At 33.8% G+C, this 24,756-nt stretch overlaps 1 protein-coding gene across 1 annotated transcript; it reads left to right on the top strand.

Moving 5' to 3' along the window:
- The first annotated feature begins 1,027 nt into the window (after positions 1 to 1,027).
- Positions 1,028 to 3,085, top strand: LOC140175595 (uncharacterized). Its single transcript, XM_072204115.1, has 3 exons — positions 1,028 to 1,096; positions 1,190 to 1,400; positions 2,400 to 3,085. The coding sequence occupies exons 1-3, from the start codon at positions 1,028 to 1,030 to the stop codon at positions 3,083 to 3,085; spliced, it is 966 nt and encodes a 321-aa protein (XP_072060216.1).
- The last annotated feature ends 21,671 nt before the right edge of the window (positions 3,086 to 24,756 follow it).

The following is a 24,756-nucleotide window of genomic DNA, read 5'->3' as shown; positions in this document are numbered from 1 at the left end:
CAGAGCCTTCCATTCAGTGAGATCAGAGTCTTCGTGGTATAAACTAGAATCAATTGGCAGCATTCTTGAGATCCGGAAAGTATAAACCTTGTCTGTGGTATTCCGAGTAGGATCTGGGATGGGATGACTGTGACGAGCTTCAAACTCGTGAGTGCTGGGCACAGTGATAGTGCGCAAAAGGATCATTGGATCTTATTCCAACACAAGTGAGAACTGACAGATGATTAGCCCTACGTAACTCATAGTCAGACCATTTTCACTAAGAGGATGGACGGTAGCCATTGACAACGGTGATCCCCCAACATACAGCTTGCCATGGAAAGGAGTATGCATGACTGGATGAAAGTAGTAGGAAAGCAGGGATTCAAAAGGAACAAAGCATCTCCATACGCTTATTTGAAATTCTTACCAATGAATTACATAAGTATCTCTATCCTATTTTATGTTTTATCTGTCTTTTAATTATCAAAATCCCATAACCATTTGAATCTGCCTGATTGAGATTTACAAGATGACCATAGCTTGCTTCAAGCCGACAATCTCCGTGGGATCGACCCTTACTCACGTAAGGTATTACTTGGACGACCCAGTGCACTTGCTGGTCAGCTCGCGGAGTTGTGAAGAAAGTCTGTGAGATCACGATTTCGCGTACCACTACTCCTTATCTTTCATCGATCAAATGTTTGATTGCATGTCAGGTAAATCACACTACTATTTTCTAGATGGTTATACTGGTTATTTTCAAATCCATATTGCTCCTGAAGATCAGGAGAAAATAACTTTTACATGCCCCTTTGGAACGTATGCATATAAGAGAATGTCTTTTGGCTTATGTAATGCACCGGCTACATTTCAAAGATGCAAGATGAGTATCTTCACAGATCTTCTTGAGCATTGTATGGAAGTTTTTATGGATGACTTTAGTGTCTATGGTTATTCGTTTAACCTTTGCTTGGACAGTCTAGCTAGAGTATTAGAAAGATGTACTAGTTCAAACCTTATGCTTAATTTTGAAAAATGTCATTTTATGGTAAAGCAAGATCTTGTTGTAGGCCATGTTGTTTCTAATACTAGTATATCTGTTGATCCTGCAAAGGTAGATGTTATTTCTGGATTACCTTACCCCTCCTCTGTGAGGGAAGCCCGTTCGTTTCTTCGTCATGCAGGTTTCTACCGGTGTTTTATTAAGGATTTCAGTAAGGTTGCACTGCCTTTGTCCCGTCTACTGCAGAAGGACGTAGAATTTGAGTTGAGTGAAGATTACATGGAGGAATTTGACAAGCTAAAGGTTACCTTGACCCAAGCTCCTACTGTGAAAGGGCCTGACTGGAGTAGGCCATTCGAGATCATGTGCGACGCATCAAACTATGCGGTAGGAGCGGCGTTGGCTCAACGCGAAGGTAAGGACCTATATATTATTGCTTATGCTTCTAAAACAATAGATGGTGCCCAGTCTAATTATACTACCACTAAAAAAGAATTGTTAGCTATTGTTTTTGCTTTGGATAAATTCCGAGCTTATTTACTTGGAACTAAGGTGGTAGTATATTCAGACCATGCAACCTTGAAATATCTGTTAGCTAAGAAAGAGTCAAAACCAAGGTTAATCCGTTGGATATTGTTATTGTAAGAGTTTGATTTAGAGATCAAAGATAGGAGTGGTTCCCAAAATTTAGTGGTGGACCACTTGAGGCGCCTTGAACATATTAAAAGTGACTCCACTCCTATCAATGATGCATTTCCACTTGATAGCTTGCAAGCAATATCTGAGGTGGTTCCTTGGTATGCACCTATTGCTAATTATTTGGTTAGTCGTACCTTTCCTCCTAATTTTTCTGAGCATCAAAAGGACAAGCTTAAAAGCGAGTCCAAGTATTACATATGGGATGACCCATATTTGTGGAGATGTGGTGCTAACCAAATAATTAGAAGATGTGTGCCACAATCCGAAATCCAGTCAATTTTAGAGGCCTGCCACTCTCTTGAGAATGGTGGACACTTTGGTCCTAAAAGGACTGCACGAAAAATTTTAGACTGTGGATTTTGGTGGCCCACACTTTTTAAGGATGCTAATATTTTCTGTGACTCTTGCCACCAATACCAAAGGTTTGGAAACATATCCAAGAGGGATGAAATGCCCTAACAACTTATGTTGTTTTGTGAAATTTTTTATGTTTGGGGCATTGACTTCATGGGTCCATTTCCAAACTCGAATGGTTTCTTGTACATCTTGTTAGCTATTGATTATGTTTCTAAATGGGTGGACACAATTTCTACCCGTACTGATGATGCTAACGTTGTTGTTTCTTTTGTGAGAAATAATATTATTTGTCGCTTTGGATCACCACAAGCAATCGTGAGTGATCAAGGCTCTCATTTTTGTAACAAAAGAATGACAGGTTTACTGAAGAAACACGGAATCATTCACAAGGTGGCGATGGCTTACCATCCCCAGACCAATGGACAAGCCGAGGTGTCCAATAGGGAAAACAAGCGCATACTAGAGAAGATCGTGAAGCCTTATCGGAAGGATTGGAATGCTAAAATTGCAGATGCGCTATGGGCTTATCGGACTACATACAAGACACCCATTGGCATGAGTCCATTCCGCCTAGTCTATGGAAAGGCTTGTCACCTTCCGATAGAGGTGGAACACAAAGCTTACAGGGCTGTGAAGGAATGCAACTCAGGATTGGGAGGAGCTGGAATTGAAAGGAAACTGCAACTACAGGAATTGGAGTGCCTTCAACTAGAAGCGTATGAGAACTCAAGGCTTTATAAGGAAAAGGTGAAGGCGATGCAAGACAAGAACATCAAGCGAAGAGAGTTTGGAGCTGGGGATCAAGTCCTCCTCTACAACTCAAGGCTGAGGTTAATGCTAGGCAAGCTAAAGTCAAGGTTGGATGGACCGTACGTGGTGGAGAAGGTGGAACCAAACGGGGTTGTCCACCTAAGTCACCCTTCAAGCCCCATATTCTTCAAAGTCAATGGACACCGGCTGAAGTTGTATCATGGTGTGAAAATGAAGAACAACAAGGAGCTGGAGATCTTCCTTTTGAAGGATCCAGCACAAGAAGAGGACTGAGCTTATGGACCGTCCAACTTAAGGACGTTAAAGAAAAGTGCTAGGTGGGAGGCAACCCACCATGATATGATCTTTCCTTTTTATTAGTTTCATTTTATTTATATTAGTGTTAATTTCCAGTTTTGCATGTTTACGTTTAATTTTCCATATTATTATATTAAAAGTGCATATGACGCGTACGCATCATGTGTAGGTGCACAATATTGGAGAAATGAACAGAGAGTTACGCTAGAAACGTGTAGGAAAGGTGCCTGGCGCACAAACCATCCCACGCGTAAGCGTCAGCGACACGTACTCGTGGTATGAAAATTGGCGTAAAATGGTGTTTTGGATAGAGAGTTGTGCGGCCATGGTGCGGCAAACATGCGTCTAGCACGACCAATGGTCACGCGTACGCGTGAGCGACGCTTACGCGTCACCTGCATTTATGCCACCCACGCGTACGCATGGGCGATGCGTGCGCGTCACTAAACCCAGCGCGCCGCCCAGATTCTATTTTCTTTCACTCTTCTTTTCTTTTTCAAATCCTAATTCTCCTTCTTTCTTCTTCCTTCTTTCTTCTTCATTCTTTTTCTTCCTACATTTTTCTTCTTTCTTATTCCCTTCTCTCACCATCACCGGCGGACTACCACCGGAGACCCCCAACTCCGACAGCTACAATTTTCTTTCCTTTTTCTTCTTCCATTCCCACCCCACTTCTCTCATTCTTACTCCCATTTACTCCCCTATTTCCAACTTCTCTTTAAGGTTTCTTTTTCTTCTTCCCTTCTACTCTTTTATTATTCTTTTATTTATTTCATTTGACTATTTTATTTATTTTTAATTTTATATTAGCTTTGTTATTTTTAATTCCTTTTTCATTCTTTTATCTTGCATTTTTATGTTGGTGTTGGAGCTTTATTTGGGTGATTATTTTGCTATATTTTAGCTTGTGGATATTATGAGGAGTGCTTTGACAATTGACATTTTATTTTGGATCTCATATATGCTTGGATTAATTACCTTACTTCCTATTTTTGAATTATACACCAAGTGTTTGCGAAAAAGCTCTCATGGCATTTTGATTTCTTCTCTATTTTATTCTTACAGATTAATGCCTCTTTTTCACAACCCTTGCAATCCATGTGTATTGAGTATATTAGTCCTTAATTGTCCACATAAAAGAGCTCATTACTTTGTTATATGTGATAATTATTGTTGATATTGATGCTTGAGCTATGCTTCTCATGCTTGTTACTTGCATGCTTTTAACTCTCTTGCATCTAGTTGTTATGATATGCCTTCATGATTTTAATTGATGTGTTACTTGCATGTTGTAGCTACCATGTATTTAAGATATTATCTTTTTCCTTGGCATTCATTATCACTTAGACTTTCTTCATTCCGATTTTAAGCTATCTCTATTTGATATTCCTTATCTTTCTTCCTTCCTCAGGATAGCCACCAAGAAAGGAAAAGAGAAGGCTTCTGACAAGACACCGGCAAAGAGAGGAACTAAAAGAGCACCGGCTAAGGCACAACCATCCACAACAGTCAAGCCACCTACTAAGTAGGTGAAGAGGACTATCCGAGTTGATGAAGCGAAAAAGGCATTTCTCGCACGGGACTTCGCACGGTTCACCAACCGTTACTGTGAGCGGATGTTCCCCGTCTTAGCGGAGTGAAACTACTATAATGAGCACCTCCTCATCCTTCCGATGCATTTCATTGACTTTGTGGTGCCCCGCATTGAAAGGAGACACTGGGGATTCTTAAAGAGGCAGCCGCGGGAGGCCAATCTCTCTTGGGTAGTTGAATTCTACTCCAACTTTCACTCGCCTACCTTACAATCTGTCTATGTTCGACAAAAGCAAGTCCCTATCTCCGAAGGTGCCATTCGGAGAGTACTGGATCTTTCACCTAGCCCAGAGGGGTTGGATTCCTATCAAGCGGCCCAACTTGAGCGCCATACATACCAGTTTGACTGGGACAGCGTCCTTGGAGTCATCGCCCAACCTGACAGCAATTGGATCTACAGACAACACCGTGCTAGACCCAAGAGCATCTCCGCCCAAGCACTCACCTTGGAGGCTCGTGTGTGGGCACAGATCATGTCCCACTACATCTTTCTGAGCACTCATGAGTCCACATTCACTGCTGACATGGCTGTTCTCGTCTGGTGCATTCTTACAGAGCAACCTCTCAACTTGCCCCGACTCATCCGACAGGCTATGGGATGAGTGCAGATTGTGGGCAACCTACCTTTTTCCCGCACTGGTCATAGAATTGGTATCTGCAGTTGGAGTCTCCTATCGGGCTGGGGATACGAAGGTCATGATTCCTAGAGATGATCAGTATGTCTCGAATGGGAAATATATCAGGCCTCCAGTACCTTCTGCGAGCCGGACTGAAGGTCCGTCTCTCGATGCCCCTTCTTCTTCCGCTCCACCATCATCCACACCACAGGCATCTTCCACCAATCAGTTGCTACTTCAGATCCTTGAGAGGTTGGACCGGCAAGACAGGTGGGCTGAGCAAATAGAACGCCATAACAAGCGCCGATACAACTACTTGAAGGAGCTCCTTATTAGCACTTACCCACCTCCAGAAGAGAAAGATACCCCGGACTCCACTTCATATGATAGCATGGCGATCCAAGACGAGCCAGATAGTGGAAGTGATGCTCCCAATTGCACTTTTCTCATCACTGATGGAACGGAGGACCGTGCCAAGCCTTAAGTATGGGGAGGTCGATAACTGACTTACGAAGATAACATCTCTCTCTCTCAACACCAATATTTTATTTTTTATTTTGTTAAATAGAATAACTTGCATGAGTAGTAGTTGCTTGCATTTAGGTAATACTTGATTGAGTGATAAATTCTTTTTCAAGACACTATTTTCTAGCATTTTACTAATTTGAATCAAAATTTTTGTTAAACTTGTTTGAAGATATTTAATTTGGAACATGGTTTTAGAGCTCGAACACACAAAACCAGTGAGATTTTGAGCCTACTTGTTTGGTTGCATTTTATCAACCAATGTTTTATTTTGGTGTGTCTTGTTCTTTCTAAAATTGTGATCTATATCTTGCTTGATTCTATATTTCCATGTTTTAATGTATGCATAAGCTTATATGATTGAGGACTTGTTTCACTTAGCTCACATATCCATATAGCCTTGCCCTATCATTACCCTTTGCAACGCCATGTTGAACCTATCTTACCCCATTTATTTTTTATTTTAGCACATCATCAACTCTAAGCATAAAATAATAAATGTCCCTAATTTGAATCTTTAATTAGTTTAGACTAGTGAGGTGTACATGAATTAAGTGTGGGAAAATTGAAATGGAAAATACATGTTTAGGGAATTGGGTATTTTATTTTCTTATGTGAAAATGTGAAAACAGTTGAGCACCTGTTCATGCATCTAGCACATTAATCATATGCAGTAATTCACTGAAAAAAAATATATAGAAAGAAAAAAAGAAAAAAATATATATGAATAATGAGAAAAGAGAAAAAGAAAAGAAAAGAGCAAATAAATAAAGGGGGACAAAATGCCCTAAGGTTAATAAGTGAACTAATGCATATGACTTAACTTAAAAGATATCAAGATGCATGAATTTGTGGAAAAAAATAGTTAATGGATGGCTAGGTTTTGTATTGTAATGACTTGGAATGTCTCAGGTTAGGTGAGAAGTTTAGGTTAATCAAGGATTCGGATTTTAGTCCACTTAACCAAATACATTCCTACCTTGACCATAACCCCATTACAACCCTTGAAAAGACATCTTAATATGTGTATTTGTGCATTAAATTGTGTTGATTGGTAGAAGAAAAGCAAGCTTTAGAGAGCAAGATTAGTAGAGAACCGAGAGACTCGACCCTCAAACACTAGAGTGAGTAGAGTGTATAAACTTCCAATGAGGGTTTGATGCTCAATTCTATGTTTCCGGCTTTCATGAGCTTTCTTCTTGCAAGTTTACTTGTATCTTACTGCATGATTTGAATTAGTGGAATTTATTTATGTTTGTCTTGGAGAATTTATTTACTTTTAACCAAGTAGGTAGACGTATTTTAGCATGTAGTTGCATTCATATAGATAGGTTGCATTGCATAGGTCTCACCTTTGTCTTCTATCACTCTTTTGGTTTCATTGAGCTTAGCATGAGGACATGCTAATGTTTAAGTGTGGGGAGATTGATAAACCACTATTTTATGGTTTATCTTGTACTAAATTGAGTGGATTTTTTCAATTCTTCGTACACTTATTCATATAAACTACATGGTTTTACAATTCCTTCCTAATTTTGTACCATGATTGAAAACTTCCTTCCTAGGCCTTTAATTTGTCAATTTTTTAATTCTCCTTTATTACCATTCGATGCCGTGATGTGTTTGTGAAGTATTTTCAAGTTTACAGTGAATGAATGGCTTAAAGGATGAAGAGGAGGCATGTCCAAATATGAGGAACACAAGAAACTAAAGAGATTGAAAGCGAGCAGCGACGCGTACGCATGGCTAACACGTGCGCGCGAATGGGCGCATTTCATAGAGACGAGTACGCGTGACCGACGCGTACGCGTGACAAGCGCAGAAGTCCAGCGACCTGTAAAGATATTGTTGATCCTTTTCAAACTGAACTCTTCAATCTTTTACATGAATTTAAAGATTGTTTTGCATGGGATTATCATGAGATGCCTGGTCTCGATCGTTCATTAGTGGAACATTGATTAGCACTGAAACCCAATGCTCGACCTGTAAAACAAACTCCAAGACGTTTTGCTCCTGAAATCAATGTTAAAATTAAAGATTTTCATTGCAGAAGATGATGTGGCTAAAACTACTTTCCGTTGTCCTGGGGCATTAGGTACATATGAATGGGTGGTTATGCCTTTTGGTTTAAAAAATGCTGGAGCGACATATCAGCGGGCAATGAATGCCATTTTTCATGAATTTATTGGGAAATTTATGGAGGTATATATCGATGACGTGATGGTCAAATCGATTTTTGTAAGTCAACATATTGACCATTTGAGAAAGGCATTCCTTACTTTGAGGAAGAAATGCTTAAAAAGGAATCCTTTGAAATGTGCTTTTGGGGTATCGGCTGGAAATTTCTTAGGTTTTGTTGTTCATAAAAAAGGGATAGCCATCGATAAAAATAAAGTAGATGCAATATTAGCATTGTCCGCACCCAAATCAAAGAAAGAAGTACAATCATTTTTGGGTAAAGTAAATTATCTTCGAAGATTCATCTCAAATCTTTCAGATCGAACTAGGGTATTTGTGCCTTTAGTGAAACTGAAAAATGGTTCAAAATTCAAATGGACCACGGAGCATCAATTGGCGTTCGATTCGATCAAAACATATTTGTCTAAAGCCCTGATTATGGCAAATGTTCGTCCATCTGAACCTTTAAAATTATATATTGCATCATCAGAAATGACTATAGGATGTATGTTAGCCCAGGATGATGAAAACGGGCATGAAGGGGCAGTTTATTACCTTAGTCGAGTTCTAACCGATATCGAAACAAGGTATTTCCCGATCAAAAAATTGTGTTTATCTCTATATCATGCTTGTATGAAGTTGAAGTGTTACATGGTGGCTAAATCGGTAAAAGTTATAGCACAAACTGATCTTGTTAAATATATGTTGAGTTTTCCTATGTTAAGGGGACGATTGGAAAATTGGATGGGCTTTAACAGAATTCGATTTACAATATGTACCAGCAAAGGCTGTCAAAGGACAGGTTATTGCAGATTTTCTCGTAGAGAATTCGAAAGATCTGCATGACCAGGGGGCAAATATAGTTGACGTGGAAGTCAACTATTGGAAATTGTATTTTGATAGATCTATGCATAAAGATGGTGCAAGGGTTGGAATCCTCATTATTTCACCAGAGGGTGTTCCATCGGAATTCTTGTTCGAATTAAAGTATCCTTGTTCTAATAATGTGACCGAATATGAGGCTCTGATTTTGGGTCTTGAAATTTTAGGGGACTCACAGTTAGTTTTAAAGCAGTTGTCGAAAGAATATAAGTGTAATAACGAGGCATTACAAAAATACTTAGAAACTACTTGGGAATTATTAACGTCTTTTTGCAAGGTTTCCTTGGTGCATATCCCTAGAATTCATAATGAAATGGCTAATGAGTTAGCCCAAATTACTTCGAGGTATCGGGTTGGTCCGGAGACTTTGAGGAAATTATTTGGTATCCATCAAATTTTAGTACCGGCAAATGAAAGAGAAATTTTGTGTATGGATGAATGAGAGGATTCTGATTGGAGAAAGCCTATTACTCTTTATTTAAAGGATGCCAATATTGTAGTTGATAGAAAGATAAAGTTACGAGCAATGAATTTTATTTTATTGGCTGATGATCTGTATAAAAAAGGGGATCGATGGGAGTTTGTTAAGATGCTTAAGTCAAGATGATCAGAATATCGCCATGGGTGAAGTCCATAATGGAATATGTGACGCCCATCAGGCAGGAAAGAAGATGAGATGGGTATTATATCATAATCATGTCTATTGGCCGTCCATGATAAAAGATTGTATTGATTATGCAAAGGCATGTCAGGAATGTCAGAAACATGGTTCGATACAACAGATTCCAGCGGCAGAATTGCATTCAATAATAACGCCATGGCCATTTCGAGGTTGGGCTCTAGATTTAATTGGGTTGATGCATCTTCCTTCATCAAAACAACACAAGTTTATTTTAGTAGCCATTGATTATTTCATGAAATGGGTTGAAGCAGTTCCCCTAATAAAAGTTAGTCAAAGTGAAATAATAGACTTTGTCGAAGAACATATTATCCATCGATTTGGAATCCCTCGGACGTTAAGTACTGACCAAGGGACTATGTTTACTGGTCAGAGAGTTAAGAATTTTGCAGCCTCGAGGAGTATTAATATGGTTACTTCAACTCCTTATTATGCGCAGGCTAATGGGCAAGTAGAGGCAGCGAATAAGATCCTGATAAGTTTGATTAAAAAGCACATCAGAAATAAGCCTCGAACGTGGCATGAAACTTTAAGTCAAGTGTTATGGGCTTATCGAAATTCACCAAGAGGATCAACAAGAACTTCACCTTATAAATTGGTGTATGGCCATGATGCAGTATTACCATTAGAAATTAATTTGAATACTTTAAGAGTATCAAAACAAAATGATTTGCCAGTCGATGATTATTGGAATGCAATGTTTGATGAGTTAAATGAACTAGATTCAGAACGAAGCCTGGCACTCGATAATGTGATTCGACAAAAAGAAAGTGTTGCTCGAAGTTATAATCGTCGAATTAAAGAAAAGTCTTTTAGGATAGGTGAGTTAGTTTTAAAAGTCATTTTACCGATGGAAAAGAAATCGAGATTTCTGGGTAAATGGTCCATAGTTGGGAAGGTCCCTCTCAAGTAACAGGGACATATTCTAGAAATGCCTATCAAATTAAAGATATCAAGTCAGGAAAAGTAGTTAATTCGATCAATAGAAATACTTGAAACATTTCTATTGTTGGCAAACATAGAAGTTCAATATGCATAAAGTTTAGAAAAGACGAAAATCATTACAAAATGAAGTGAAACTTGAGATGAAAACAAATTTAAGGTGCTATTAGCCTTGCTAAGTCTGCACGCAGCTTTGCTCTTTTATTTTCTAGAATTGAAAGCACTTCAATTTGTTTGAACTTGTCAGCCTGGATTTTCTCAAGTTGTTTTTAATATTCTTCCTGCTTGGTATCAATTGAGATAAGTTCTTGAATAAGGTGATGTTGTTCTTGTTGGGCTGCAGCCAGAGGTTTGACTATGGTGGCTCGATTTTGGCATATGGTGGTAAGTTATTCCTGAATCTGAGTTATTTCTGCTTCGAGTCTTGCTTGTTCCTGATCATGAAAAGCTTGAACAGAAATAGCATGGGAGATTCTCAGATCAAATTCCTCACGAGAGTTTTGGATTGGTTGAGCAGTTGCGAGACAATGTTCTATATTAGATTTGGTTGTGGCTTCTTCATTTTCGGTTTCTTGGAGTTAAAACTAATATGCAACGCTCTCATTGAGAAGTTGTTTGAACTCTTGAATTAAAGCAGAATGTGGTGTGTCAGTTGGGAGTTCAAAAAAAGATTTCAAAAGATCAGCCAAGAGTTGGTTGAGAATTGGATCATTAACCCCTGTGGTAGGTGGATGATCCAAGAGTTTGATGAGTGATCGAAGTTGTTCCCGAGTGTCAGGATCTAGTTCGAATGAAGGTCTTGATGTAATAGGCCTTGAGATTGTTGGTACAGGCACTAGAACTTTATTTTCTTGGATAACTTTATTCAAACAGAGATTAAGTTGTCCAAGGTAGCACTGGTAGGAGTGGTAGGAGCACTCGATGTTCCAGGTCTTGGTCCTGGGAGAGTCTGAAGATCAGCTCAGAGTGAAGGACTAGGTTGTTCGGGAGGAGTTTCTAAGACCCTGGATCGAGAAGAATCTGAATTGGTGGTGTCAGCAGCTCTAGAAGCAAAATTGGAGTCAGGAATCGCTTTTCTACAGAGAACGAAGCTTGATTGTTTGGTGAAAATGACTCAATTAAATGTGTTTCTTCTGGAGAATGCTGCAAAGGATTAGCTGTTGGGTCAACCACATGTGTTGTATGGAGAAGAGGTGGAAAAGCAGCTGGAATTGACTCGGGTCCGGTGAATTGAATTGAGTCATGTGAGGTGGAGTATTCCAGATCATTTTTTTATTGAATAATTGGTTGATCAAGAGTCCAAGTGGATGAAATTGAGTGAGCAACATTGGTAGGCTAGTATAAAGGTATACAATTATGAGTTTATAATTTATTTTAAATCAAGTACGATATGTGTAGAGATAATTGTGTTACTTGAGGAAGTCTGGATCTTGGTACTAGCTGAGAGCTAGGGTCAGAATCGGCTGTGTCTTCCGATTGGGAGGAGACAGCAATAGCATCCTTATTGGTTGGTTAACTTTCATCAGCGCTTTCGCTTGATGATGGCAGCAGTAACTGGTAAAATATTCGGAAGCAAGGTTGATTAAGAAAATACAGTTTGAAGAGCATTTCGAACTTAAAGGAAGAGTTATTGATAGAAAAGTTACTCTTCGAGAAGTTCTGGTAAGAGTCCTTCTGCTCTTATGTGGTGGTGGTCGAGCAGCATTAGCTTTCCTTTTGTGAGTTCTATTTGGAGAACTCTCAGTGACAGCCGTTCGAACAGCAATCTGTTGAATTTCTTCTAAGGTATGAGTGTACCTTGAATAATAAGCAGCTCACCATTTGAAACAAAACTTGGTGATGAATGAGCTATGTTCATAGATCAAGAAGTTAAAGCGGTCTCTTCGTTTTTTATTTTTAAGAGACAAGTGTTGAAATCTTCTTAAGACAACAGAGTAATGTGGCATAATGGTTCATTGTGTTGAGGTTGTGGTGTTGGGATAGCTTGAGAAAATTCTAATTGTCTGGCGGTTAAGTGAGGAGCGTACAGGATTATCTTGAACCTTTCTTTTCTATACTGTGGTAACACTATTGGTATCACCTGAACAGCCAATAGGTTTGTCCAAGTTCGATTTGCGAGTTCATTCTTCTCATTAGTATTTGGAAAGAGCAAACGATCAAGCCAGGCAGGGCCGCAATTGCAATGCAAAAAAGGAGTAAAATTGAGTTGATCATTGTCAAAATCTTTGCAAGAATGAAAAAGGGAGAAAACAACCCAGAATCTGTCTTCATCTGATTGGGTGTTTAAAAAATTGGGTTTGTGGTTAGATAAACGAAAATCCTCGATGTGTTGTTTATCAGTACTGCCACCTTCAGGTTTTGTCATAAAATTCTCAAAAATGGCATTAAGCCATAATTGAAGAAGCCAGAGTGGACCTCCTGTGTTGATTATTTTGTTATATCAGAGGTCACAGACAAGTAGACCAAACTCTTCAAAAATGTGTCCCAGAAGAAGCTTGGCCAAGTTGAGAACTTTTCCTTCATGAAGAAAAAGAGCCAGGGGAAGGAAGAGTTTCGACATTTGCACACTTCGAGAACAGAACAAAATTGCATTTAGCCAATAAAACAAGAAGGCTACATGTTCATTGTCTATAATTTCTGTACCGTCTTCACCCATGTTGTGGGCGATGAATTCACTGTAAGAAGTGTTGAAGACAACCTTGTACTGATGCTTAGATTGCATGTCAGGGGTACAATCTGGAGAATTTATTGGGAGTCCTATAATGGCAGCTACATCAAGGAGAGACATTCCGATCATTCCGCAAAAAAGGTGGAAGTTGTTGGTTGTCCTATTCCAGAAACAAGTTACCACCCCAATCATCCAAAGGTTTGTAGTGAGCGAAAAATGAGAAAGCCTTAGTAGTTCTTGTATTCCTAGGGCTCCCCAGAAAGCACCCTTTGTTGGTTCGAGGCGTTAATACTAAGCTGTGAAGTCGAACCCTCGAGGATTGATTTTTGGATTGTTTCGAAAGGGTTTCTGGTTGATGAAATGAGAGATGTTAAAAGCTTGGCTTATTAGTAAATCTTCTCCATCAGCATTAGGGAAGAAAGAAAGTTTTTTGGTTGCCCTCTCAAGAGTTTCAATTAGTCCAAGGAAGCAGTGTGTATCTGGACCAATTATAAAGAAGATTAGGATTCTATTGTCATTGACTTGCAAATGGGGATCGTCAATGATTTCATCATTGACTTGATTAAGAATACGGAGAGCTGGCAGAGATGGCGGTGCTATTATATGATCTTTACCCTTGTCTTGGGTGGTAGCCGGAGAAGAATAACCAGCCATTGTCCAAGAGAGAAAATAAAAATGAAGGTCAAGGATTTTTCTGAAGAAATTCTTGGTGTAGAGAAAATTCAGAGAATGATGAGATTCGAGAAGTTCGAACAAAGGAGAGAGTGATGAATTTAAAGTATCATTGTAGCCGTTACTGTGAAAAGAATGTGAATAGAGGTAACTTCATGAGGAAGATGAAGTGGTAGAGAGAGAAAGCTAGTGCAGGTTTTGAGAGACGTGTCGAGTGGATCAGCAGTAATGGGAAGTTTAAAGGACAATTATTACTGATTTAAAAATTGACATCTTTTGGATTAAGTGCTTTATTTTTCGATAATGTTATCAAAGGAAACCACATTAATCCAAGGAGGCAATTTGTTGATCGAAAAGATCTTTTTTGGTAAGATGAATCGATTCGGAATGAGTCAGGTATGGTCTCTTGAGAAGATATATGCATGAGCATGTGGTTGAAAGTGATTAGCGGTGATTTGGATTTTCGATTGTTTTGTTAATCGAGTAAGCCTAATCGAGTAGGGAGTTCGATTTGAGAAATCGAGTAAGGCCTTCGATGAGCTATTTGAATAAGTTATGGAAGTGGGAGAGTTAATAGCTTTCATCACACGAGGAAATCATGGGGAATGTCTACAATCACGCAGCGGAAACGGTTAGCAAGAAAGATTGCATTTCAAAATTATAAGTCTATCTTTAATTGTAATTAATTGTAAATTAATTGTCAGTTATGTAAGATAGCCTATAAATACTAAGAAGTGTTAGGGAATAGGGGTTGGAACTTTTACTCAGAAAAAACACTCAAGCACACTCACATTCCAGCGAATTCCTGAGTCTGCAATCGAGTTATCTTTTCTGTAGGATTCCTTCCATCTTCATTTCTTTTCTTTCAATTTACTTTACTTTTCTATAAATTTGACATTTCAAGTAATTTTATTTTGTAAGTCTTTTCTATTTTATTTGCCCAATTTATCTTCATGTTCTTTAGTCTCTATGTCAAAACCCTTTGATCTAATCAAAAGCATTTTAAATTTCGATGCAAGTTCTTTTCGTCTTTCGCACATTTATTCTTCGAGAACTTTAATTTTTAAGTTTCGTCTATCAATTTATAAACTTTCTTTATTTTTACTTTTAATATTGGTCTAATCGAAGATGCTTTGATGCACTTTTAGAAAACTGGTACTCGCATAGAGGAATAGATTTCACTCCCAGACCACTAGATATCGAACTACCATTGATTTACTAAAAAATCGACAAAACAGCTTCAATGTGAACCAAAGTGAGGGACGTGGCTGACGTTGCTGCCCAGAGACGCCTTCAACCATGCATGCCTCCAATCGAACCAAAGTGAGGGATGTTGCTGGCAGAGACGCCATCAAGCATGTCCCTCCTGATGCATGCATGAAGTGCATGGCGTGTGAGGCGTGGCATGAGGGAGAGACACCTTCAACCTTGGAGCAAGATGGATTTGCCCAACGTCCCTGGGAGTGCACAAGGGCGTAGTGGACGTTGTCAGCCTAGAGACGCCTTCAATTTTGCTTGAACATGGCGTTGCATGGACGTCCCTGGGAGCAACCAAGGATGTGAGAAACGTGAGGAACGTCCTTAATATGCAAGGCTTTGAGCTTGGCGTGGCTTAAAACGTAGCATGAAGTGCATGGCGTCCCTGGAAAAAGAAAATATACATCCTTCAATAAGTAGTTCCTTTGTCAATATTCTCCTAAAATCAAGTAACCAAACATTTGAAGTACTTTGACCTACATTTATCAAAAACTCCTTATAATTATGCTCTTAAGATATATGAAGTGTTTTGGTTAAGAATACAAATTAATTAACAAGGACAAGTAATAATTTGGTTAAGAATGTACACTAGTTAACCAAGAAATAATTCATTTATTAAGCTATTTAGCTACAAATTAACCAAATGATGCTCATGCATCAGTGGTGCACGCTGAATCGATAATCTAGCCGGTTGAGTTCGTCAATTGAATCGTTTAAGGATATAAATTATAGTTAACCGGTCAAACTCACAGAAAATTGGTGGTTCATAATGAACCAATGCCGGTTCGACAAACAAAAATCTCCCACATCCACTTTAAATAAGTGGGTGAGTTGATACACACTGAATCGACCAGTTTAGTTCCTCAATTGAATCTTTTAAGGATATGAATTATAGTTGATCGGTTAAATTCGCAAAAAATTGACAATTCATAATGAACTAGTACTAGTTCGGCAAATAAAAATCTCATGCATTCACTAGAGATAAATGGATCAGGTGATGCATACTAAACCGATTTTCTGATTTGTTCGATATGTCACTTTAATTCTTTATGGATATAAATTATAGTTGACCTCTCAAGCTCACAAAAAATCGATAGTTCTAGATCGATACTCTTGACGGATTCGGTTCATAAATTGAATCCTTTAAGAATATAAATTAAGGTTGTGCTACGGTGCTAAAAGACATTTTTTAGCAAGTGCTGAAATATGTTGGTAACATAAAGCGAAAGACAGTGTTTGTATTGTTGAGACCAAGATTCTGAAAATCGAATCGGTCATTGAACTGCTCTAGTTACTAGTTCATTAGTTTATAAATTTAACCGATTCCACCGTAGTTAAACCGAAAAATCGTTTTATAATAAAATAATAAATACAAATAAACTGATATCATATAACCATGCAGACAAACTCAACAATTATATTGAATTAGGCGAAATATAAATTATAGTGTGAATAATTTAACCATCAATAAAACAAACAAATTCACAACAATTAAGAAGGAAGATTGAATTAGTGAGAGGGTGAGCTTCTTGCAGCAGAGAAGAGGGAGAATTGAAACAACAATCAATGAAACAATGCTAGCTGTCCCTTTCTCTATTTCTCTATTATAAACACACCAATATAAACACACCAAATATAGTTATAGTATAACAAATTTCAACAAATCCAAATTAATACTACTCACTAGCATGAACAATCTCAACAGTAAGAATCACAATAACAATAACTTAATGAATTAACAAGAGCAATATTCGAATAAAAAAACCAACAACTTAATAACAAAAAACAAAAGCAATCTATATCCCAAAAATCACAATAACAATTTAAAAAATCAACAAATTAACAATTTAAATAAAAACACAGCAATCCAGTAATCTGAAGAACAATAATAGTATATCAAATAAACAACAACAAAACTTGAATAGAAAAATCCAACAAATTAAATCACAGCAACCTAATAATTTAGCAAATTAAGACAACAACAGCCCAATAATTTAGTAAATTATCAACTTAACAAGTTCAGGAACAAAAAATCACAATAAAACCAAAAATATTAAAGACAACAGAGCAACAACATAATAGAAGTAAAAGGGTGAAGCATATGAATCTTCTAAATTGAAACAGTTATATGATGAAGGTATAGACATAGGGTTCCTGGAGAAGAGGTGGCTGGACCGTCGCGAAACTGGAGAAGGAGTAGCTGGACCGTCGCGTAACTGGAGCCGTAGAGGGTGGAGCACGGCAGAACTGGAGCAGAGGAGGGTAGAGCGCAGCAGAACTAGAGCAGAGGAGGGTTAGAGCGCGGAGGACCAGAACCGACTCGGTGGAACAGCGGCTGCTCCATGGAGAAACGACACGAGACGAATTGCAGTGGGACGGCGGCTTCGAGCATATGCGATGCGATGCAACGCGACAGCTGAGACGAGCGAAGACGACGCTAATTCAGTGGGGCAACAGCTAAACCAGATTCGATGGCGGCGGTAGGACGGCGGCGGTGATAGCTCGAAGAAGAGAGTAGCGATAAAGGCTAGGGTTTTTTCTTTTGAGAGAGAGATGCAGAGGGAAGATGAGTGGGAGACAAAGAGGGAGACGGTGAGGCTCCTTTTATTTTTTTTTTCAATTTTCTTTTTTTATTTAAAATTCAAAACGGTGGGTTGAAATGTGAAAATCGGTCGGGTCCCGATTCGGTCCGATCAACCAGTTTTCGACCGGTCCAACGGTTTAATTTCGATTTTTGAAATAAGCGGTTATACTATTTATCCGGATCATATTTTATGTCGGTTTACAGTTTGACCGGTTCAACCGGCCGGTTCGAACTGGTTTCAAAACTTTGGTTGGGACACGCACAGACAAAAACTAGGTGAAAGTAGAAAGTTGTCAAAGTGAAGTGAGAGATAATTATGCAGTAGAGTTGATGAATTGTTAATGATTAATGTTAATTTTGATAACAATTGGACTGAACTTTTTGATTATATTTAAACCTCTTTTTTAGCAATTTATACCAAATTGATAATGTGACCAACTCATCTATTTTTTAGATAATAATAATAATAATAATAATAATAATAATAATAATAATAATAATAATAATAATAATTATTATTATTATTATTATTATTATTATTATTATTATTATTATTATTATTATTATTATTAAACAAAGAAAAAGAGAGTTATGGTATGAAAGAAGAGAAGAAATGACCTTTTAATAGTCATGGCAAATTTTCATCCTTGCCATCTGTAGCATATTAAGTAAAAATCCAAACCCAGTAATATTTAATTAAATAACTTTGATTACCAATAAATTTATCTAAATTATTAAATTAAAGAGAAAAAAAATTCAATATCACTGAAACTAACATCGGACTCTCACAATACTTAAACTTCTTTATTGTTTTTAATAATATAAATAAATACATTTTATTCTCTAAAAAAATAAAAAAAATTAATATAACTAAAATAAATTCTTTGTAATTATCTATTATTAAGACAAAAAATATAATACGTATACCTAAAAATATAATACTTAATTTATTATTAACATAAAAAATGTATTAATAAAAATAAAAATATCATATTTTATTTATTATTTGTACTTTATCACTGTAATTTTATTATTATTTATTACCAACATAAAATAATTTAATATTAAACATGAAAAATTAAATATTTTATTTATTATTTATACAGTAGCATAACAGAATTTTTATTATTTATTATTAACATAAAAAGTATATAATATATTATTAGATTTAAATCTTTTAATTTTTGAATTTTATTTTAGAAAGTAAAGTGTGATCTGTCATTATTTATTTTATAAGTAGAATCAAGAGAAAATATGAAAAAAATCATTCAAAAGTGAGAGATCACACTTTATCGTTTAAAGTGAAAATTCAAAATTTAGAGAATTCAAATTTTATATCTACTAATATACTAAAACTAGGTTTTCCCCCAGTTAATGGAAGTGAGATGTCGATTTTTCATGAATCCATTTTTCGTCAAAATGAATGCACTATTTTCTCTTCTAAATTTATTTTATAAAAATATCTTTATTATAATTATACTATAATTAGCATTTAAGTAATAATGCATACTTATATTAATTTAGAAAAATATGTTTATTATAGTTATATAAAATCAATATTTAATGCATTATTAAACTACTTATCAATTATCAATCGAAAATATTTTTAATAATTTTAATAATAATAATAATAATAATAATAATAATAATAATAATAATAATAATAATAATAATAATAATAATATGAATGATATGATAATTATATGATAATGGCACCAATTATTAATAACCAATTTATATTTCTCTAAATAAATTTATTTTTAAAAAATATCTTTATTATAATTATATTACAATATTACAATTAGTATTTAATGAATAATACATAATTATACTAATTTAAAAAAATATCTTTATTATAATTATATAAAATCAATATTTAATGTATTATTAAACTAATTATCACTCGAAACTATTTTTAATCATTTTAATTATATTGATACAATTTTAATTTTTATTCATTATCCAATGATTTTATTAATGGCAAGTTGCATTGTTACCTTAATGGTGATCCATTTATGTTGATAATAATAATAATAATAATAATAATAATAATAATAATAATAATAATAGTATGGTATGATAATGATATGAAGTTGGTCCGGTTACTCTATTCATGATAAAAAAAATAATGATTTTAATCATGATATGATAAAATCATATAATTTTAACAAAATAAATATATGATGTATAACTAACATAAATAATAAAAAATTACCTTAATAATAATTAATTTACATAATTTTTTTTAATAAAGACTATATATAGAATTTTTTTGTGGTACATGAGCCTAGATCTGAGAATCAACTCATTTTCTTTAAATTTATTATTCTTCTTTTTATTACTTCATAAGATGTATTCTTCAATTTTCATTGAAGTTGATCCTTTTAAGGTACAATTTATAATTTTGTATAGTATTTTTTATATACTCATTTTATTATATTATTCTTTTGATAATTTAATGATTGTTCTTACTCCAACTTATTTTTTTCGTCTAATATTTCAGTTGCGATTGTCTTTTTCCGCAATCGTTTACAATGCATCACATCCATGAAATACCTCATCGAGTTGTATTCACTGATTTGGGTTCTAACTACATGGATGTAAGCGTTCAAAAAAGAGGCAGTAAACTCTAGTTTACCGAAGGATGGTTGGATCTACTCACATATTATGACCAACCTAATAGAATATGGGTAAAATTAGTTTCCATGAAGCTTTGTAGGCCAAGTTCAAGTTCCATCCCCTCCATGCTTTCTACGTCTGCTCGGAGATCTTCCAAGTGGAGCACATAATGAGATTGAATTCTCTCAATTTAAGTTCAGTTTTGCTAAATTCGTGTTAAACTCAGATATGCAATATCAACGATTGGTAGTATATTTAACTTTTCTTATTTTAAGTTTTTTGATATTAAAATAATTTCATCACATATTGTGATTTTTTTTCAAAAATTACCTTCTTTCTTTTGCATCCATGCAATGCCATTGAAGGGAATAAGGGTCAGTTTTGTTTCTTGGTGTGACAATTCTATACCTTGCCGTATTGCATGGATAGCGAATGATGAAGCTTATTTAACAAGAGGATTGTTTGAATTTACATGAATTTTAAATGTCCAAACTTATGATGTTTCATTTGGTTGTCGTTACGAGAATGACTCTAATCTATACATGTCTAAGAATTAGAATAGATTAAATATTATTTAAGTAATTTAGTTCTAATATTGGTATTTGATTAAATTCGTTTTACATTAATTTTAATTTAAATTGTTGTATCAATTTATATATTACGACTATTTTTATTGGATATGTTATTTTTAAATGTTTTAATATAAGATTTCTTTTTTCTGATATTTAAGTTTATTTTTTCTTGGATATATGTATCACATTTTTTTCTCTTTTTTTATTTTAGATTAGTAATGCAATCCTTAATAAAAGTGTACTTAAAATAAAAAAATAAAATATCACTATTTAAAGAAAAAAGGAAATGTATGTGAAAAAAAATAAAACAAAAAATTAAAATTGCTCTATTAAAAAAAATTATATACAGTTTGCATATCAATGGGGCTGGAATTGGAAGCTATATATGGATATCAAAAATAAAAGCTTATTACACGCATTGTGGAATAATATATATATAAAAGAAAATAATTTTAACAAAAAATATTTAATATATATAATTTAAATATTTTTATGTATAATTAATATATATGTATGTATAAATAAGGAAATATTTAGAATTATTTAACAAAATTAATATATATGTATACATAAAGAAAAAAACTACTGTAATTTATGAAGATTACACATAATTTTTTTCTTTTAAATAAATTTATTCTAATTATATTACAATTAGCTCATGAATAATATATAATTATATTATTTTAAAAAAATATCTTTATTATAATTATATCAAATCAATATTCAATGTATTATTGAACTAATTATGAATCATCAATATTTTTATTCATTCTAATTCTATTAACTGATATAGTTTTAATTCTCATTCATGTGCAATATATTAATTAGTAGATAATTATATCTATAATAATTAATTATATCCACAATTTTATTAATAGATAGTTGTATTCACAATAATTTATGGTATAATTCTCACCTATCCTAATAATAGTTCGTTAATTATATGATTTTTTATTTTCTGCTTTAATTAGTGGATGATAATAATAATAATAATGATGATGATGATGATGATGATGATGATGATGATGATGATGATGATGATGATGATGATGATGATGATGATGATGATGATGATGATGATGATGTATAGACACAAGATTAACTAGTTAACAAATTGAATTTTAATTATTATGTTTTATTTTTTACTCATATTTTTATTCATTAGTTATTTTACGTTTTATATTTACAGTAAATATTGAATGTAAAAAAAAATAATATTGATTGTTATTTATTTTATTTATTTAGATTTATAATTAAATTTGATATAATTATAGCAAGTATCTATAATTAATAGTAACATGATACTATAATTTTAAGTTGTATAATATAATAAAAAAGAACGTAGCAATTTATATTTGCTTCTTATATAGCAATAATATTATATATATTTATATATCTCTTCTTTTAACTCTTTTCTAAAAATATTGGAACATAATTAATGTAGATATCTAACATATATACTGAACAATTATCTCCATTGAATTAATCATAAAAATTAATAAAAAATAATAACATAATTTTTACTTAATTATAGCAAGTATTTTCATTAAAAATTAAAATTGTTTCATTAAAAAAAAATTACATACAGTTTGAGTATGAATGAGGTTGGGATTGGAGACTATATATCAATATCAAACATAAAAGCTTATTGCACGTATTGTGAAATAAAATATATATATATATATATAAAAGAAAATAATTATAACAAAAAAAATAATATATGTGATTTTAAATATTTTTATGTATAATTAATATATATGTATGCATAAATAAGGAAATATTTAGAATTATTTAACAAAATTAATACATACGTATACATAAATAAATAAAGAAAATACTGTAATTTATGAAGATTACACATGATTTTTTTCAAATAAATTTATTTTAATTATATTACAATTAGCTCATGAATAATATATAATTTACAAAAATATCTTTATTATAATTATATCAAATCAATATTCAGTGCATTATTAAACTAATTATCAATCATCGATATTTTTATTCATTATAATTATATTAATTGATATAATTCTAATTCTCATTCATGTGCAATAATTTTATTAATAGATAGTTGTATCTACAATAATTAGCTTTATCCACAGTTTTATTAGTAGATAATTGTATTCACAATAATTCATGCTATAATTTCCACTCATTCTTTTTTATTAGTAGATAGTTGTATCAAGGATTGTTGTTTGTCTCGCTTGCTTTAGGTCAGTGATTATGATGCCTGAGTAGTAGCAGTAGTAGTGGATTATTCCGTTTGCTCCAGATTGAGCTCTTAAACACCCGCTTAGGTAGTAGCGGTAGTAGTGATTCTTTCACTCGCTCTGAGTTAAGCGGGTAGTAGTAAAGGAGTTGTAGTTCAAACTCACTTGCTTCGTAATGGGTGTTTCTGTCCCTAGTTAGCTACCAGAACGTGTCGGTTGGCTATATAACCGACAGATGATATCATTAGCCGTTGGACAGGCATGCATCATATACATTTTCATGTTTTTTTTTAGTTTGAATTTATTTTGGTGTGCTTAATTGCTTATCTGTTATTAACTGGTAATTGTAATACTTGCTGTAACTGCTTCTTAAATGTGTTTGCCTTGTATTGTTTATGTCTGTGTTTGATTCTGTTTTGAGATTCAGTATTAGTAAATGAATTGATGCTTTAGATGATAGTGTGGTTGATTATGTTTGGGACAAAGGTCATGATTGACTAGATTAGTAGTAAGTATTAGTTAAAATGTTATTTTAAATGGAATTTTTTGTAAGAAAAATACGAATTTTATATTTGAATAATAAATTGATAATCACATACAATGTTTTGGAAATAACTTTTAATTCCAATATCTTCTTATGACAATTCTTAAAAATTTTCTATTGAGAACCCTTTTGAGGATGATGTTCTCACTCCCCTACAGACTCTCTTTTCAAAAAACGGATGAAGAAGTTTATGAAAAATACTAGTTAAGAAAAACTAAACACAATAAATCCTTCTTCAGCATAGATTATTTCAGCATCATATAAAATAGATAATAATAGAATTCTAGACATTGTGTAGATTAAACTGAAGATCAAAATAAAAGGAAAAGGATGAGTTACTAGTAATGATTTGGATTTTTCAACCGATCTTGGTGGAATTTTATTGAGGAGGCTACTTGAAGTTCACCAAAGAGGACGATGAACTTCGCATATTACATGAAGTTCGTTAAAGGTTGTGGCAAACCTTATGAAAATGACAAGGTTCACCTAGAAAAGAGACGAACTTGCCCATGACGCAAAAAAAAAAAAGATTTTGGAATATAAAATTAGAATAACTTTTATTTGAAAATAAAATTTTTTTATTTATAACAAAAAAAATCTTTTTATCTGTGGAAGGCGTGTAACCTTTCAGTACTTTTCAATCACCAACTTAGAAAAAGACTAGATACTTTGATGGCTAAACAGTAACAATTGAAAAAATAGTGTGATAAAAATATTATTTTGGTATTTATTTGGATGCTATTAAGTTGATAAAAAAATATTTTTTTTATTGAAAAAAGATTTTTTTATTTTTTAATATGTTTGACAAATTTCTAGTAGTAAAGATAAAAATATTAAAAAAAACCTTTTTTAAGAAACTACAATTTAAATATTTTTTTCTTAAAAAAATCTTTTTTACATAATAAATAAACAAAAAATATTTTTATATTATTATATTCAAACATAATTGATAAATAAAAAAATTTTTGTATGAGATATCTAAATATAAAATTATTTTTATATTATTTTAAAAGATCTTTTAATAAAAGATAACTAAAAAATAAATTTTTTTTAGAAATTCACTCAAATAAATCTTTAAAAAAATGGTACATAAAATATTGTA

This window comes from Arachis hypogaea, chromosome 10 (genome assembly GCF_003086295.3).
Source record: "Arachis hypogaea cultivar Tifrunner chromosome 10, arahy.Tifrunner.gnm2.J5K5, whole genome shotgun sequence".
NCBI classification, from domain to species: domain Eukaryota; kingdom Viridiplantae; phylum Streptophyta; class Magnoliopsida; order Fabales; family Fabaceae; genus Arachis; species Arachis hypogaea.
This window is presented reverse-complemented; position numbering and strand designations above follow the sequence as displayed.